At 38.3% G+C, this 17,797-nt stretch overlaps 2 protein-coding genes across 4 annotated transcripts in view; both read right to left on the bottom strand.

Annotated features, from left to right (window-relative positions):
• Positions 1-17,797, bottom strand: part of alk (ALK receptor tyrosine kinase) — a 398,208-nt gene that overhangs the window by 125,852 nt on the left and 254,559 nt on the right. The window lies entirely within an intron of this gene.
• LOC148097171 (uncharacterized) lies at positions 59-5,877 on the bottom strand. Of its 2 annotated transcripts, XM_087833173.1 has the most exons (6): positions 5,831-5,877; positions 5,292-5,354; positions 4,972-5,008; positions 1,743-1,910; positions 1,336-1,431; positions 59-847 (listed from the first exon to the last, which is right to left on the bottom strand). In XM_087833173.1, exons 4-6 carry the CDS (start codon positions 1,824-1,826, stop codon positions 515-517), a joined length of 513 nt encoding a protein of 170 aa, XP_087689299.1. In that variant the 5' UTR covers positions 1,827-1,910; positions 4,972-5,008; positions 5,292-5,354; positions 5,831-5,877; the 3' UTR covers positions 59-514. The 2 variants fall into 2 exon arrangements, with proteins under 2 accessions (XP_087689299.1, XP_087689298.1); XM_087833172.1 differs by lacking the exons at positions 4,972-5,008; positions 5,292-5,354; positions 5,831-5,877 and adding an exon at positions 2,231-3,108.

Raw genomic sequence — 17,797 nt, forward strand, 5'->3', positions numbered from 1 at the left:
AAGATATTTATTTTTAAATGTTTGAGTTTAGACTAGTAAAAAAAATTTGAGAAATTCATTTACTTTACATTTTGTTTATTTAACATTTTTTTATGGAAATGTAAAAACATCACAAATGTTTTTATAAAACCATTAACATGGACATGGGCACCATAAAGTGAGCATTATAAATTCGGTGTAGAACATCTTTTTGTAAAATCACAAAGGACAACATCAGTCCTAATAGCATCTTTCTCAAAATACACAAAAATTCAAAATAAAAATTCAAATACTAATCACTTTTGTTTGAAAAAGAAATAAAAAACAATTTTTAAAAATGGATACAAATAAAGATGATCATCTTACAAATAACAAGAACAGGCAGGCAAGTATAGGAAAATTAGGTAAACTGATGGAGTTAAATCCACCCAAAGCCTGTAGTAAACTTAAAGTGCTTTAAATAAAGTGCTTCAAACAAAGTGCTCAGTAACAGAGTGCATGTCCTAACAAACATTGCCTTATATTCCTTCCAAAACTACTCTTTCAGCAACAAATCATTTTTAAGAGCATGTAGGCAGGGTTTCAGGGGTTTGCCGTCATCAAGCCCCATGAAGATTTTTTGGACAAAGGTAAATGTGTGAACCAGCTTCCTGGGGTAGTCTAAATGCAGAGCATAGATCAAGCCAAACAATAAGGCAAATGCATCTGCAAATCTGGGAATATCACGCATCACCAAGTCGCCTTCCACCACAACGGCCATGCTTGAGGAAGTAAAATGGACAGAACTGGTCTGGGAAGTGCCGTCGGTAACCACTGTGAGAAGGGCAACTGGAGTGTCAATGAGGGTCGACTCATCCAATGTGTCCGCCTGGAATAGACACAGTATCAATAAGTAAGGTTGGTTTGAGAGAATGTGACAAGCAAGACCTGTAATCTAGCAAAAAATTCAGCAGTGTAGTGGGTTACTTTGTAACGGGTTAGGGTACTCTACTTTTTTGAAAAATGTACATTAACGCGTTAGCTTCTGTCATTACATAATTAGTATGTTTGTTATTTTTCTAAAAAAAAAAAAAAAAGAAGTAATTTTTTATTTTATGACTTTATCTCAAAAAGAAACTAAATCTTGACTTCAGCCTTGTTTTTGGGGCCACCTGCAGCGTAGCCGAAGTGCTGTGATACGCCTGTGCCCTGCTCCTGACTCTGTGTGTGTGTGTGTGTGTGTGTGAGGGTTTTCTAAAGAGAGGGTATTTTGCTTGTACAATTTGGTAGCTGCTAGGGTATTAAATTGTATTTTTAAAAAAAAACATGGTGTTTTATCTCACTGGCAGAATTTAAGTGATGCAAAAATACACTTACATTACATGTCTTAAAGAATTCTGGGTCCTCCTCCCGCAGGTATACAGGAAGGGCACGAAGCACTGCAGTGCGTTTCACGTTGACATCAGGCGCCTCCTAAAAAGGGAAAAGAAAAGTTCATTGAACACAAAGTTTTCAGGTGTCATTCTTTGGGGATGTTTATGAAACTGCATGGCATGTGACTCTACATAATTTTGGAGACATTTCTTTTAAGACAACCTTTCTGTCTCTTATGACAAAGAGTCTGTATCTTACTCATTTGACAAAAATCCTACACAGTATTTTAAAATAATAACAGATCAGAGCTGTAATCTGTATAGAACACAGATGTTCAAAGCAAGGAAAAAATTGAGTTTTTATCAGTGAAACGTTTAATTTGTGTTAATTTTATCATTATCAATATTCACCTGAAGATCATAATGATTCAGGATGGTTCGCAGAGCCTCCGATATCTTGCCAGTCCGTGCAGCCTTCTGTCTGTATAGAGCCATGAGTCGTGGTGTGTGTCTGTCAAGTTCAGCGTAGAACTGGTTCCGCAGGTTGATGTTTGTGACTCGGTGGAACTCCGCACAAATCTAAAATAAAACAGGAACAAAAACATCAACATGAAGCCAAATTACTGACCAAATTTACATCTTATCATTAAAGAGGAATTGCCCAACTTCTGTCTAACCTTGTTTTATAGATGTCCTATTAAGTTTTTTTTTTTTTTTTTTTTTTAAATTGGACCCGAACCACAAGCACAAGTGTATCACAAAGCTGAAATATATTTTTGTTTGTTATCTATTATTTATTTATTTGTTATTTATTTATTATCTGAATCTGAAGAGATCTGCTGAACTTGCATTGTTTCATGTTAAACTGAAGAAGAAAAAAAAAATCAAAGCACAGATACCTGAGAGTCAAATAGCAGAGCAGGCCATTTCTCTAAGAAGTTCTTTACCATTGGGTTGTCTTGAACAATTTCATGGCGACGAAGTGGAAAGGTAGTCTGCATCAGTTTTTCAATCATTATTTTGTTGGGCTCAGTCTTCTCAACCTCATTTTTTATCTGGACTCTCATATCCTCCAAACTGACCTGATCTTCTCCTCTTGGAAAGTTTGGGAGGTAGTTCACCTCAGCTCTACTGGCTCTTTTTATGTTTGAGTGGGGGTGCTCTCCTTCAGGGTTGTTAACACTCCTCCTGCCAGCGTTGACGGACACCTCCACACATCCAGATCTTACTAGCTTGGTGCGATACTTTCCCATCTTGAATTTTAAACTGGTCTTCCAACCATAACTTCCATTCCTACTTCCAGGCTCTTTAAGACATGGATGAGTGGTAACAAGAGCTTCTGCTGCCAAACCGACATCTCCATCACTCGGATAGGCTTTGAAGGTGTGCATCGCTGAAGCCATGGTCTCCAAGATGTTGTGCTTTTGGGCTCGAGTCAACTTCAGATGTTTTCCAGACATCTCAAAGGCTCTATTTCCCTCCTCAAGTACATGTTCAACTTCGTAAGAAAAGGTAGGTACTGGGAAAGTGTCAGGCCAACACTTCAGACGCTGAGCTAAAGGCACATGAGGAAGGATGTCTGTATCAGAACTTGCACAAGAACTGACATCACTTTCAGATCTCACTACTTTTAGTGTGCCCTTCTCCGGCAACTCTTGAATATCCAGTAGGCAGGTAAGTTGCCCATCAAAGTCGGGGTCTTTGTATTGTAAGGTAAACTCAAAGTCCAGCCTAGGGTTGAGCTTCTCACGGAGTATGGTGATTAGTTCTTTCACCGACTCAGGCCGCTTAATTAGAGAAACCTTCACAACAACATCTGTGGTGAGGTGAACTCTCAGCAGGAACTTTTGGGATACTGCCATCATCCTATGAATAAAACAAGGAATGGAGATGATTTTTAAAAAAAATGAATTGTCTCATAAGCACTGTACATCATACCATTAACCTTATTATTAGGGATGGGTTTTTATAATCGATTCATCGATTAAAATCGATTCTGGCTTGGATAACGTAAAATTGATTCATTAAAATCCTGAATCGATTTTTTAATATAAATTTATTTTGCCGGAAATGCCAGAATCTCTGGTGAAATCTCACAAAATTTCAACAACCACCAAACAGCTAAGACAGTAAATGAGAGCAGGAACACCAATTCTGCACAAAGACTTAAACACACAGCGCAACCCGCGGATCAAAATCAGTTAGATGTCGCCTTTCTCACAGTCGGGGCTGAAAGCCGACAGCTCACTGATTCTGATCTGTCGGCGGGTCCGCGCTTTGTGTTCACGCCCTTTATGAGCTGATTCTAAAGCTGTTAGTTTGATGTCTCTCCAAACAATATTGACCGAACCAGCAGCAAAAGAAGATCCAAACTACGCTTCACATTAACACCGTCATGTATTCACTCTTACTTTTACTGTTTTGCTTCGACCACGATGCACAGCTCTCTCTCTCTCCCTGTACTTCAAGAACAGTTTCCCGTCTAAAAATCTGTTTTCTGCATTATTCACTTGCTTGTTACGCACAAGTCTACCATTGTTTACAGCGCTGTCGGCCAACGTTTTTTTTCTTTGTTTTATATACTTCCGAAAAGAAAACCTAATTTCTGCCGTTCAATACTGAACAAATTTAAACTTTTTAAAATTATGCAAAACGCTTAGCCGTGTCTCTAATAACATCAGAGGTAATGTTCATATGTTGATTAATGGTTTTCTTTCGTGTTTGATGTACTGCAGAATATTTTTATAAAATCCCAGGCCAGGAAAATCGCCTTCATGTTTTTCTGTGTTTTATCCTCAGCTACTTTAACACAAAAGCATCTGCTGTGATGCTCACACCTTTGATAAAGTCTTGCGTGTGTCAGCTTCCTTTTTATAGATACAAAAATATGTAAATATACTGTTCTGAATTATAATATTTCTGACTGTCAAAATTTCCCAGATTCAAATCGAATTGAATCGAATCGAATTAAATCGAATCGATTCGGGACCTTGTGAATCGGAATTGAATCGATTCACGAAATCAGTGACGATACCCAGCCCTAGTCCTGACACACAGGCTGGTGTTTGTACAGCTTCCACAAACACAATAATTTTGTATTTTTAAGAAAAATAAATGCAATATAATCATAGTAAACACACTAACGCTCACGAACACCACCTACTGCCAACAGCGCATAACATACAACTCCCTTCAGTTACATCACACGTCCAGATTATGAAACTTTCAGTCAAAATTTGGGTTTCTAAACATTTTTAATTTTGAAATACCCCAATCAACGTATGAAGACGGTTTTTGGGGGACATTTTATATGCATTTCAGCAACTACTGAAATCTGCACTTTAAGGGACTTAATGAATGGTTTCTTTTAAAAATTAAAAATGATTGAGTATTTTCACATCACATGAAAATATAAATTTTTAATACAAATTTGGCCCTACAAAAAAATGGAAACTCAGTAACCAATATAATGGAAATTCTCTAAACATGAGCAAATATCACAGTAAAATTGTTGATTGGGATTTACACATTGGATGTATCCTCAGTAATTTTGTACAATTATACAAAATTATTTTATAAGAACGCAACAACTGATGAAACAACTTACTTATGTGACTAAATATGAAGTGTTATAACTTACCACAAAGGTTGAACTGTGCCACCGACCCTTGGTAGATCTGCACATGATAAAAAGATGCATTATAAATAATAACACAGCTATTAATAATTATACTGGCGGGGTACATTTAAGATGTTAATGTCACAAAATAAAATAGACCGGTTGAAAGAAGTACAAGGTAATGGTAATGGGGGGAGCCATGAAAATATATCTTTTCAACATGATTCAGTGTGACAAAGCAGGGGCATGATTAAAAAGAAGAAAAAAAAACCAGGTCTTTTAACCTACAAATGTTTTAATGGCCATGAAGAAAGGACTCTTCAATAGATCTTTCAACTCACCTGTGTTTACTGTCTCCACCTGAAATTACTTGCAGTCTTAAGTTTTTTTCTTCGGTCTTCAGCCTTGGAATAAAAAATAAAAATACTGAAAACCTTATCAGCACACTAAATATACAACACCTTGCTATATTTCAATCTGGGTATTACTTTTAATTGTTTAAGATAGAAGTTGCCACTGCTAGCTAAGTCACTTTTGAATGATGCTAATGAGAAGAAAAAAAAAACCTGCCGAACAATGAGGCTGCTGTTGTAAAAACGCCAACTTTCTTGCGTTGGCAATGGGTCGTTAAAATATCACTAAGACACTTTCTTTATGTGCAATTCTTATTAAAACTGTGTTTTAATCGGTTAAAACTGTAAAAATGACGACATCATCGGTTTGAAAAAGAGCGCGAACAACCGCGAACAACTATTCACTACCTGGGTCTGTGCTGTTTAACACAAAAGTGCATTCGAAAACAAGTTATTGGCTTCAACATATTAATATACTTGCTTTTTTACAGAAAAAATAAACATAACGAAGGTTCCGTTTTACTTACAAGTTTCTCCAAATGTGCTCTCCAGTCGCTCGAGAAGGGCAGCCATATTGAACATAATTTTCTGTCAACGTCGTTCAGGTTAGAGAGAAAACGTCATGACGTCATGACGTACACATGCGGAGCTCGAAAAAAAAAACATTTACTCAAAAATCATAATTAAAAAAGCAGTATTTACTCTTAACTTCTAAGCCATGTACAATTATAACTGTTTGAATCGTTAACAGAACAGAAAAGTTTTAAGTTGTTTCAACTTTGTGACGAATTTCAATTGTTGTATCCACAAACTTTATAAGTCAGGTATACTGTTGGGGTTTACAGTGTGTAACAATCAGTTTCCTTAAAGTCCATGCACGTTTGGGAGACAATGCATCACGTGTCTAAACCGTCACATATGTATATATATACATAAAACTTAGATGAGGAGGGTACTATGTTGTAGACTTGAAACGTATACCAGCTGTAACCATAGCTCGCTTAGTCAGTTTTCTTGTTGCATTGAAAGCGTTCCTCTGTCACAGGCTTCGCCTTTAGTCCTGTTTAGTTTTCTGGAAAGTTCATGCTAATGCAGCAGGTTGAAGATTTTAGCTAGCTTTAGTGTGAAACAAACACTAGTTTAATTTACCAGGAGCAGCTAAAGACAATGTTCCTTTTTGATTTCTGTGCCAAGTCAGTGAAGTCACTAAGGGTCCAAAGACATGCAGTTTGTGGGGATAGGTTAATTGGTTAATCCAAATTGCCCATAGGTGTAAATGTGAGTGCGAATGGTTGTCTGTTCCTGTGTGTTAGCCCTGTGACAGACTGGCGACTTGTCCAGGGTGTACCCCGCCTCTCGTCCTATGAAAGCTGGGATAGGCTCCAGAATTTTACATTTATCAACAAGTATACCGTTATGTATTCTGCATTATCACTATATTTTCCACGGTGAAATTCTGGCAACCACAGCTGCCAGTATTTTACCATAATATTCAACTTTTTAATATTTATTTTATACAGTTTTACTGTATTTTACAATGCAAAACTGTAATCAGGTTAATGGAGTGTTTGTTGCTTTTACATCCGTTACCATGAACAGGTTTATGATTCTTTATTGTAAATTTTACATTTATCAACAAAGTATACCGTTATATATTTTACATTATCACTATATTTTCCACGGTGAAATTCTGGCAACCACAGCTGCCAGTAATTTACCGTAATATTCAACTTTTTAGGTATGATACAGTATTATGTTATACAGTTTCACTATATTTAACAAAGTAAGACTGTAATCAGGTTAACGGAATGTCTGTTGTTTTCACATGAATTTATGCTTAAATTCAGTCATTTACTGTAAAAAAATAATTATTATTATTTACTGTGAAATTTAAGGTTACCAAAATAGCATACCATTTACAATTTATTTTTCACGGTGAAATTCTGGCAACCACAGCTGCCAGTAATTCACCGTGAATTCTACAATATTATTTTTACAGTGTAGGACACATTATCAGCTTACTCCAGCCGCTACACGCAAACAAAATTGAGTTTCACATTGACAGCAGGTGAGATTTAACAGCAAATGCAGTGTTGTTTTCATCTATTCCTTTCCCTGTAGCTTACCAAGGGAAATTCATGTAATAATTGTGCTATCAAAGGAGTTGCCATGCTTTCATCTTCACTAAAATAGGCCCTTGGGGCTGATAGGTGATGGAGGGTTAACATAGTACAGAGGGAGGTCTCAAAAGGTACATCGTGGGGTGTGTAATTGTGGTGAAGAGGGCAGCAGGATACTGAGGTGATGATTCAGCGTGGAAGGAGACAGAGGCTTATGTAAAGGCCACATGGGAAGAAGCAGCCGCATGCTTCCTTCTAGAACCAGTATGTGTTTCTAAAGTTATCACCACTTTTAAAGACTTTTCTACTTCTGGAAACACAGAAAAAGGCCACGTTTTCTATCAACAGAAAAAAACATTGAAAAACCCAACAACAAATACTGACATGCTGTTCTGCAGACCTTTGGATCCAAAATACGACTCCTCAGTGATACACATTTTTCAACAAGAATCCTGTTGCTGGTTTACATTTGATTACAAAAAAGTGAACTAGTTAGACAAAATGTTTAAATTAAAAACTGTGGAGTGGATTAACCCATTTTATGTAAGATTTAAATTTCCACTTTATAACATTTCCCTTTCTGAGTAGTCCTTACCTTTGAAAGTAATCTCATCTTTCTCACATTACTCCCTCTCACTGTTAAGCATTTTTTCCCTCCTTTAGAAAAACAGAGACTGTACATTTAGCTAGCTGACAGCACTTTGCAAAAACAGTTTGTATGTTTGCTAACATCTGTTATCTGAGCTGTTTAAAGTCATTCTGTCTATACTCTGTAGTCCTGGCTGGATACGGAATTACCAGAGCTTTGGTTACATCTGCACCATGAATGTAAGAGGACATGGATTATCATTAATTTCTCATTGCTGAGCAAGTGTCTGCCATCACCCTAAGTAACATCAGGATGGATCACAGAAAAAATAATCATTCTTTCCTCAGTACTATGCATTAAGATGCCTGCCAGATTTCAGATTTAATTGCTCATTAAATGAAGGCACCGAAACTTTGCACCAGATTGTTTTTGTCCACTTTCTTTAATCCCTGCTTAAAACTCAATGAACTGCTGTATAGTTATGGCAATTACACCGCATTATATCTATCTATCTATATATATATGTGTGTATATATATGTATATATGTGGTAATCAAAATATGCAGATACCACATGTTTGTTTTATTTTTTAATTTTAATTGTTTCAATCTAACCTGAAGATTTTTTTTTAATTTAATAAAAAGAGATAATATTGTGAACAATGATTTCTATTAGCCTAGGGAGACTCTTTGGATTCAAAATATATTTCACATACAATTATTAAATACAATGACTTATGATGAATTATGCCTCGATATTGTGCTCTTAGCCATTAGAGGCAAACCTTTCACAAACATCAAGGCTGCATCCTTCAATGGAAGCAACTTGATCTAAAAGTAATTAACATTCCCAAAACCCCGACTTCAAGCCTATTGAAAATGTGTGGACTATGCTTAAAAGTTATGTCTGTGCGAGGAATCCAAGTAATTTAAATGAACTCTGCAAATGTCGCCAACAGGAGTCGTCAGATATCCTGACAGAATTATGTCAGAAACGTGTTGGTAGCTATCAAAAGCATTTGGTGGAGGAAATCCGAAATAATTTTGCAATTCTTGTTTTTAAAATGATTAAAGATTCAATTCAATTTTATTTATATAGCACCAATCACAACAACAGTTGCCTGAAAGCGCTTTTTACTGTAAGGTAAAGACTCTACAGTAACACGGAGAAAAGAGAGAGAACCCCAACAATCATTTGACCCCCTTTGAGCCGCGGCCGGTTATGGTGAGGGCAGAAAGACAGGAAAAAGACAGCCAGAGATGAATAATAACGAATAATTGAATAACTAATAATTGAATGCAGACAGTACTCTCAGTGAAAAGGGGGACTGAAGATGTATGCTGTACAATCATTGCACTCTGGAATATAACAGCTAAATCATTAAAAGCCACAAATTACCATTGCATTCATGTCCATGGTGAGTACATATACATTTTTGACCACAACGGTAGTATTTATTTATGATACTATGTGGATTTAAATTATTCTATATTACCATTATAATTGTTACCACCTGATACAATTTTTATTTACTGACTGTGAATAGATGTTAGCTCACTCAGCCCCACAGTCAATTCATTAACGTATGGTTTTGCTCCAGTATGCCTACAGTGTGCCCACAGGATACCTGCCCCAGTATCCCTATCTACAGGTGGGAGACATACTTTGGTTGGGGCCTCTACACGTCATCTTTACCCACTGTAGGCCTCCAGCAGCCCACTAGGAGTGTTGGTACCGTTACGCAATCTCAACTAATGACCACTATAACCCACTAGTATCAATTAGAAGGAAATTTTGATCTGAAGTAACCAAGTACTATCAAAGCGTACCTTATAAAGTGACCACTGAATGTATATGACTTTTCCAGAGAAGCCAAATGGAGCCTTATGTTGGATCAGGGTGTGAACAAACGCCCGAGCATGAGCTTTTCGTCATCTGCCTTGGAGCATGATTCGTTTGACAGTTTGGTTTTACAAAGCAACTGACATCAAAGAAACACAGAAGGAGAGTGATCTTTCTTCACTCTGCAATTTTATTGATTCCTATGAACTCAAGCTGAAGGGTAACATAATGACAGCTCTTGACTCAGGAAAGCTGCTGTAATTACTGGGAAATTACAGCACCTTTCTGGGCTGGAAGTTCTTTCTTGTTAACATGAAGCGAAAGACTAAATGTAAGTTGTGGGTGTTCTCAGATAGGGAGTAATGTTTAGTGAAGGAAACACTAAAAACATATCAAACTGACTCGCAGGCTGAAAATGAACGACTGAGGGAAAACATGGTGTGTACTTAATCTTTCAAGTAAATAGGGTGAGCTATGCAAAACGATGCTTGTTTTCCAGCAGTGACATCAGATCGACTGTTATGATTGGTCGTGCACTTCCATCCTATTTCCTGCTTGGATTCCAGGGAATAATTTCTAAACTACCGATATTTGTAATGATTTATCTGAGTGGTGAAAAAATAAGCAAATAAAATAAACTTGGGATGACCACCCATTTCAAGGTTGTCCACTTCTGTAACTCTGGATCACTTTCAGTGCTGCTGTTTTTAGATTATTCTCTCCAAGCTTCGTTTTGACGCACATCTGTAATGCACGCACTTTCTCCACCGCTGTGGCAAACAGGCAACCCATTAACTTGAAGCCGATTTTCGGAGAGAGACCAGAACTGCAACAGTTTGTTGGGTGGTCACACAAAAATGTCTGGTCATTGCACTGTTAGCATGCACGCAGTCACAGAATGACATGCATCGCCACATTTCCTGTTGGCAGGAAATATTATTGCTCAGATACCTGAGGGTGTGAACGAACAGCTTTCACAATCAGTGATTAACTTTAAAAGCCATGTCAGTCTGTCACAGAGACGCAAGTTTAGAAACAGCAGCATTTCACAAGCAGAGGCAAACTCCCCTGGAAGAGCTTTTGGGCAAATTTATATCAGATAATAGATACAAGAGATACAAAACATTTTGTTTGTGCCTCACACGGTAGAAAAATCAATCAATTTTTTTTACCATTTTTACATTAATAATTAATTATCATTAACACTTCTAATCATAAAACACACGTCCAAGCAAAGCCAGAAACCTGAAGCTGCTTCCAGTGGTTCTGGCTGCATTTTAAATGGCATTAGGCTGAGCTGGGCTCATCCCTGTTTGTTTTTTGGAATACGCGTTCCATCATTTTTTTTTACAAAGAAGTGGAAGGCTGTAATTTTGAGGAATAAATTGTATTTGTCTGCTTTTTAAATACTAGTCAAGCTCGATCATGCTTAGCTTCTGAAATCAGATGAGACCAGGTGCACTCAGGCTTGCATGAATGTAAAACTTACTTGCTTTACTAATTTTGCAGAATGGCATTAGTTCCTGTTCCCTTCACATTTCTCTCATTTTAGGTTTCTCTTGGTTATACTGCAAAAAATTATTGTTTCCCTGTGCATGGTGATGGTGTGTTTTTCTTCATTTCCATTTCAATTTCAATTCCCTAACCCTACCCTAACCCTTTATTAAAAAATTTCCATGACTGAAATAGCATAGTCATCTGCGATAAACAATTTTACTCAGTTCAGTGATTGCCACAGATGCACATTACTTCTGCGGTGTCTCCAGTGGAAAAAAAATGCTGTGAATATGCACATCAATATAAACCTCAAGCCGTGTCATAAAGCCACTGTGTTGGAGAAGCAGAACCAGCAAAGCTCCTCAGCATGTCACCCAATTGCATCACTTCATTCAGTGCTTCCTTCCATCTGGTTTCTCTCTGAAAGCAAATCCAGTTTCCTCTCATCATGCCTGTGTTCCATTATCAGCCTTGTGCCTGAAAATGTGCCACAGCAACGCAGCATGCGCCACGTCAGAAGTGAAAGCTGCTTCTAGCCAAACCAGGCCACGCTCTAATGTGTCAAAAAGGAGTTACACACAGCTCAGCACTGAGTGAGGGTAATTCTTGCAGGGGAGCACTGATGAGCATCTGGATGTTTTTATGCACTATTAATTACCGAAGGGCTATTATGCATCAGGGCCTTGTCTCCAATTGCCAATTTCAAGTGCTAATTAAAAGAGCTGCAATTTCAAAACCCTAAAACTGTTGAAAATACTTTTGAGAAAAGAGCCCATGGTAATACTTTAGAAATTAAATGTTTACTCCACAGGACTGTCAAGCAAATGTATAACTATTTTTACTGGTAGATAAATGCCAAAGCAAGAAAGTGTTTGGACAGGCCCTTATATTAGCTTATTTGAATGATGTGAGGTATTACATTAATGTTTCTTTCAAATATACAACTGTGTCTGATTGAAGAATAGTCTTATCTATCTCATAGTGCCCAAGACAGCCATGTGACAGCCAAGTAAACAAAAAGCTTGCCAGTTCTCAAACCACAAAGCCAAAAACTACAAGACTATCCACCCCAATTCCCAATGCCAAACCTCTACAGGATGCTTTATAATAAACAAGCCCAATAGCCCCAGAGCACGTTGAAACAGCCAAGCTTAGATTTATGGTTTTAGTGAAGCGGAGAAAAAACAAACAAACAAACAAAGCAATATGTGTTTAACTGCGAGAAGATTCTATAAGGCCGTATCAATTACCATTTCTAATTAACCACGGCTTCATTTTCTACTGTAAAGGGAATTATTTATTGGAATTTAGATGATGGCAGTAATTGTATTGCCTTGTTTTATCCCTGACCACGATGATAGAAAAAAATGAAGCAATTTAAAAGTAATACACAATGGCATCATAACACCGCATTAATATTACTCTATATGTAGAACCTGTCTTAGTTTGACAAATGGAAAACTAGCAGTGTGTCTATAACACATTTAACCTCACGAATTCAGAGCGATTCATTATTTTCTACATTTTCACATTGTTGATACAAACTACGGTGCAACTGTTTTTGAATGGCCAGACTGAGCATTAGGGACAATAATAGCTAATAAAGAAGACTGACTGCTGATATCTTTGGGCTTCAGAGAGAGCTCATTAAAGTCGCCGAGCCTCTGTGAGGATGAGTTGTCTGAACTTTGCTTTGATTTTGTGAGCACCAGAAGCTCTGAAACCATGTTTAATAATCACAAGTCCCCTTTAAGATTTTCTGCCTGTGAAATATTAAAACAGGATGTACTCCTTAAGTTTATGCCCTAGCCACATTCTTCTCTTCTTCTGTTTGTACACAGTGTCAACACAGCCGCAGAGGCAGCAAGAGATCCTTGAGAAAAACATGTTTTCTGTTGGTGGCATCATTTTCTGCAGAAAGACCAGCAAACATTTCCACCACAGCATCATCTTCTTAAAAAATGTCCATATAAAGGTCTCTAGATTAGCTTCTGCATTGCTTCTACAGAGGGAAGTTGCAGTCTTTATTCGAATGGCTGGAAAACTACTTACAAGAACAAGGTCAGCTCGGTCAAGATAACTACATGAGACTGATCAGTCATGACTTATCTTACTAATCTTAATTACATGCGTTTTGACCATTGTGGCATTCTTGGCTTTGTCTTTTCCATGCACGGTTCCATCTTTGTTGATCTGATGAATGGAACAAAATCCTCATTATCAGCAGCTTCAAACACATTTTAGTGCTTTAAACGGTCATTTGTGGATGGCTGTAAAAGTGAACCACGCCCCACAGACAGATGTTTAAATGACCAGAGTAAAAATGTACAAAAAGATACACAGAAAGAAGATTTTGTTTCCTTATGACTGCATGGGGGACAATGGGAGAGTCGTGTGAAACAAGGTTTTGACAGGAATGTCAAACTCTGATCAAAAGTCCGGATAACCAAATTCACTTGGCCACCTCTATAAAAGCAGAGCAGTGTGCTTTGCATTCATGTGTTTTACCACAATCTTCCTAGGAGTTCACATCCCAGTAATTTCTCCCCAAGGTCAGATTGGGCAATGCTCAGAGAAACAGCAAAAAAACCCCAAAGAGCTATATCTCAGACTCTTCAGACCTCACTTACCATGTTAAATGTTACCGTTCATGACAGTACTATTAGAAAAAGACAGAAAAAGTAAGGCTTGTTTGGAAGGGCTGCCAGGACTAAGCCTCTTTTCTCTAAAAAGAACATGGCAGCGCTGCTTTGGTTTGCAAAGTTGCGTCTGAACAACTCAGAAGACTTCTGGAATAATGTCCTTTGGACAGACAAGACCAAAGGGGAGATAATTGGCCATAATTCCTATTACTAAATTTGAAACTGCACAAACACGGGCACCAGTTTAGCTCGGCGGGTGAGCCACACGTCTGCCCCTTCTCTTTCCGTCTGTCTTAACTGTTTCACTATGTCCAGCTCAAACAGCACTGTCAAGCAGGGCGATGACTTGGGCTTGTTTGCCAGCAAAGTATTCTAGAGCCAAACATATGAATATCTGTTTGACAGTTAAAAGCTGGCCTAAATTTGGTCATAGAACAGGACAATGGATCCTGAGCACAGCAGCAAATCTGCAAAAGAAAGGCTGAAAAGAAAAAAAACCAGGGTGTTGCACTGTTTTGCAGATATTTGTGACTTTGCAGGTGCACCATTAGTCTATGGGTACAGTTTGCTGACCTAAACACCAAGCTGATAAGTTACCCTTGATCTAAAATGCACTAAATTTTGGCTTCCACATAGTGACTGATAACAATCTAAATGCTAAAAATGAGACTGCAACACATTAGGTTACATCACAATGAATATGTTCATCTTTTATATACAGCTCCTTCTGATGAATGTGAACGGTGTGGCCAGAAAAAAAGCTTCTGTTCTTGCCGCTCTGATTTATTCCCGTCTGCACTAACGGTGGAAGAACTATCAGAGGTAACGATAGCATCCTGGCATTTTTTTCGTAGAGACATCTCTGTGAAACACAGCAGTCTGCACTCACAGAAGCCCCTTTGATTTCTCAGTAGGTATGTTAGCTTGTCCACCGCATTGTCCAGCAATCTGATGTCTACCTGGAATAGGGCTAATCTCTGTTTATTTCTCTTATCTGAACTTATCACTTTTTTTTTACCTCTTCCTGGGATGTCTGTTAGTTGTTCTCGGCTCCTGTGCCATCCTCAGTAAGACCAGTTTGTTCCATGCTGCAAACAAAAATGAGCAGGACCCCAACCAGCATATTTACAGATGGCACAACTCTGAAAAGTGACATGCAAAAATACCCAAAAGGAAAGTTTGAGAAAAACAACGTTAAAACCCTGAATAAATTAGAGAAGGCTCAAAAGAAACTGTAATAAGATGCATGCACAGCTGGCAGAAAAAAATTAAAGGGGGAAAGAAAAAGAAGTTTATCTGCTTCCCAGCACTATTCCATAAACTGAATTAACTATTTTCCATAATGCACTATACAGCGGGGAAAATAAGTATTTGACACATCAGCATTTCCAGCAGTAAGGGGATTTCCAAGTGGACTATTGACACAACATTCCCACCAGATGTTGCCATCAAGCCAAACATTGAAGTCATACACACAAATCAGAACATTTAAGTATACAAGTTAAACCATAATAAATAAAGTGAAATGACACAGGGAATAAGTATTGAACACACTTTATTTAATACTTTGTAGAAAAGCCTTTGTTGGTGATTACAGCTTCTAGACGCCTCTTGTATGGATAGACCAGTCGTCTGCATTGCTCAGGAGTGATTCTGGCCCATTCCTCCACACAAACTGTCTTTAAATCGTGGAGGTTCCTTGGGCCTCTTCTATGAACCTTAATCTTCAGTTCTCTCCATAGATTCTCTATGGGATTTAGGTCAGGTGATTGACTGGGCCATTCAAGCAACTTGATTTTCTTTCTTTGGAACCACTTCATTGTTTCCTTGGCCTTGTGTTTGGGATCATTGTCTTGCTGGAATGTCCACCCTCTTTTCATTTTTAGCTTCCTGGTAGATGGCAGCAGATTCTTATCCAGAATGTCCCGGTACATCGCTCCATTCATCCTGCCTTCAATGATATGAAGTCTGCCAGTACCCCTTGCTGAAAAGCAGCCCCAAACCATGATGCTTCCACCCCCAAACTTAACTGTTGGTATGGTGTTCTTGGGGTGGTGAGCAGTGCCATTTCTCCTCCAAACATGGTGTGTAGAATGACTGCCAAAAAGTTCTATTTTGCTTTCATCTGACCATACTATAGTCTCCCAATAATCCACAGGCTTCTCCAAATGCTGTTGCGCAAATTTTAACCGAGCCTTGACATGCTTTTTGTTCAGCAATGGAGTCTTGCGTGGTGAGCGTGCATGGATGCCATGGCGGGTCAGTGCATTGCTTATAGTTTTCTTTGACACAACAGTACCTGCTGATGCAAGGTCTTCCTGAAGTTCTGTCCGAGTGGTTCTTGGCTCTTGGAGTACTCTCCTGATTATTCTGTGGACTCCTCGGACAGGGATCTTGCGTGGAGCACCTGATCGTGGCTGGTTTATGGTGAACTGATGCTCTTTCCATTTCCGGATAATGGCCCCCACAGTGCTCACAGGAACATTCAGCATTCTGGAAATGCGCCTATAACCATTCCCATCACAATGCTTTTCAACGATGAGATTACGCAGATCTTGTGAGAGTTCTTTGCCTTTACCCATCATGAAGTCTTTCCTGTGTGCCTTCTGGGTAATGAGGGGCCTTTATGGGCCATCAATTAGGACTACAGCAGCTGATTCCAGTTAGTACTGATAGGGGACTGGGTTTCTCCATCAATACTGACAGATTTCAGGTGATCTCCTGGCTTTCTATGTCATTTTGCCCCTTGTTATCTTCATGTATTCAATACTTATTCCCTGTGTCATTTCACTTTATTTATTATGGTTTAACTTGTATACTTAAATGTTCTGATTTGTGTGTATGACTTCAATGTTTGGCTTGATGGCAACATCTGGTGGGAATGTTGTGTCAATAGTCCACTTGGAAATCCCCTTACTGCTGGAAATGCTGATGTGTCAAATACTTATTTTCCCCGCTGTATATATGATAAGGAACATTATATGACACCAAATGTCATTTTCAAAGCTCCTCATGAAAGAGAATGACATGAAAAATATTACATACACAGCATCCCATCATCCCAACTAACTGCCTTTCTCCCCCAACTCAAACGTAATCAATGACAGATTATCAGTGAATGTTATAACCCAATGACACAGTATCTGTTCCCTTTCCCTTAGAGACTGTGTCACTTCATTTACACACTAACTGGGACATTTCATCAACATGCTGGAAAAAAAAAGAACCACTTCATGCTCAAAGAATAATTAGTTGACACTCATCACTTTGATCCGTTTGTACAGATGTAATCTGGCCCAGAAACGAATATCCTCATGCAAGGATGGCTGACGTCTGTATCTCACTTGCATCTACTGTAATAACCTCGGATGCTGGAATATCAGATTAAATCGCTCTTTGATCCCCTCACTTTGTTCCGAGTCAGTTGGAGGCAAACTGAGCTAGTGTGCGCAGATATGCAGAAGTAAAGCATTAGTCTCATCAAGGATGACACTTAAAGGGAGAAGCAAGAACCGCAGAGATGAAAACTCCAGCTCGCGAGTCCTTAATGGAAAAGAAATAACGAACGTGCAGCGAAAGGTTTGGTGATTATTTCATAAAATTGCAATCTTGCAATTTCTCATATCATAATAAATGAAAGGATGAGTAAAACACCAAATCAGACGAGTTGCTCAGTAAAACAGATTAAGGTACACCAGTTTGTACTTTTTCATTCAAAAAGGCTCAGTGGGATATGGGACGGAAAGTATACTGGCAACGCTGCAGTTTCAAACCGAGTTTAAAGCTTCTATCGCATGTTATACA

This window comes from Neolamprologus brichardi, chromosome 19, assembly GCF_056152115.1.
Source record: "Neolamprologus brichardi isolate AB-2024 chromosome 19, ASM5615211v1, whole genome shotgun sequence".
Taxonomy (NCBI): Eukaryota; Metazoa; Chordata; class Actinopteri; order Cichliformes; family Cichlidae; genus Neolamprologus; species Neolamprologus brichardi.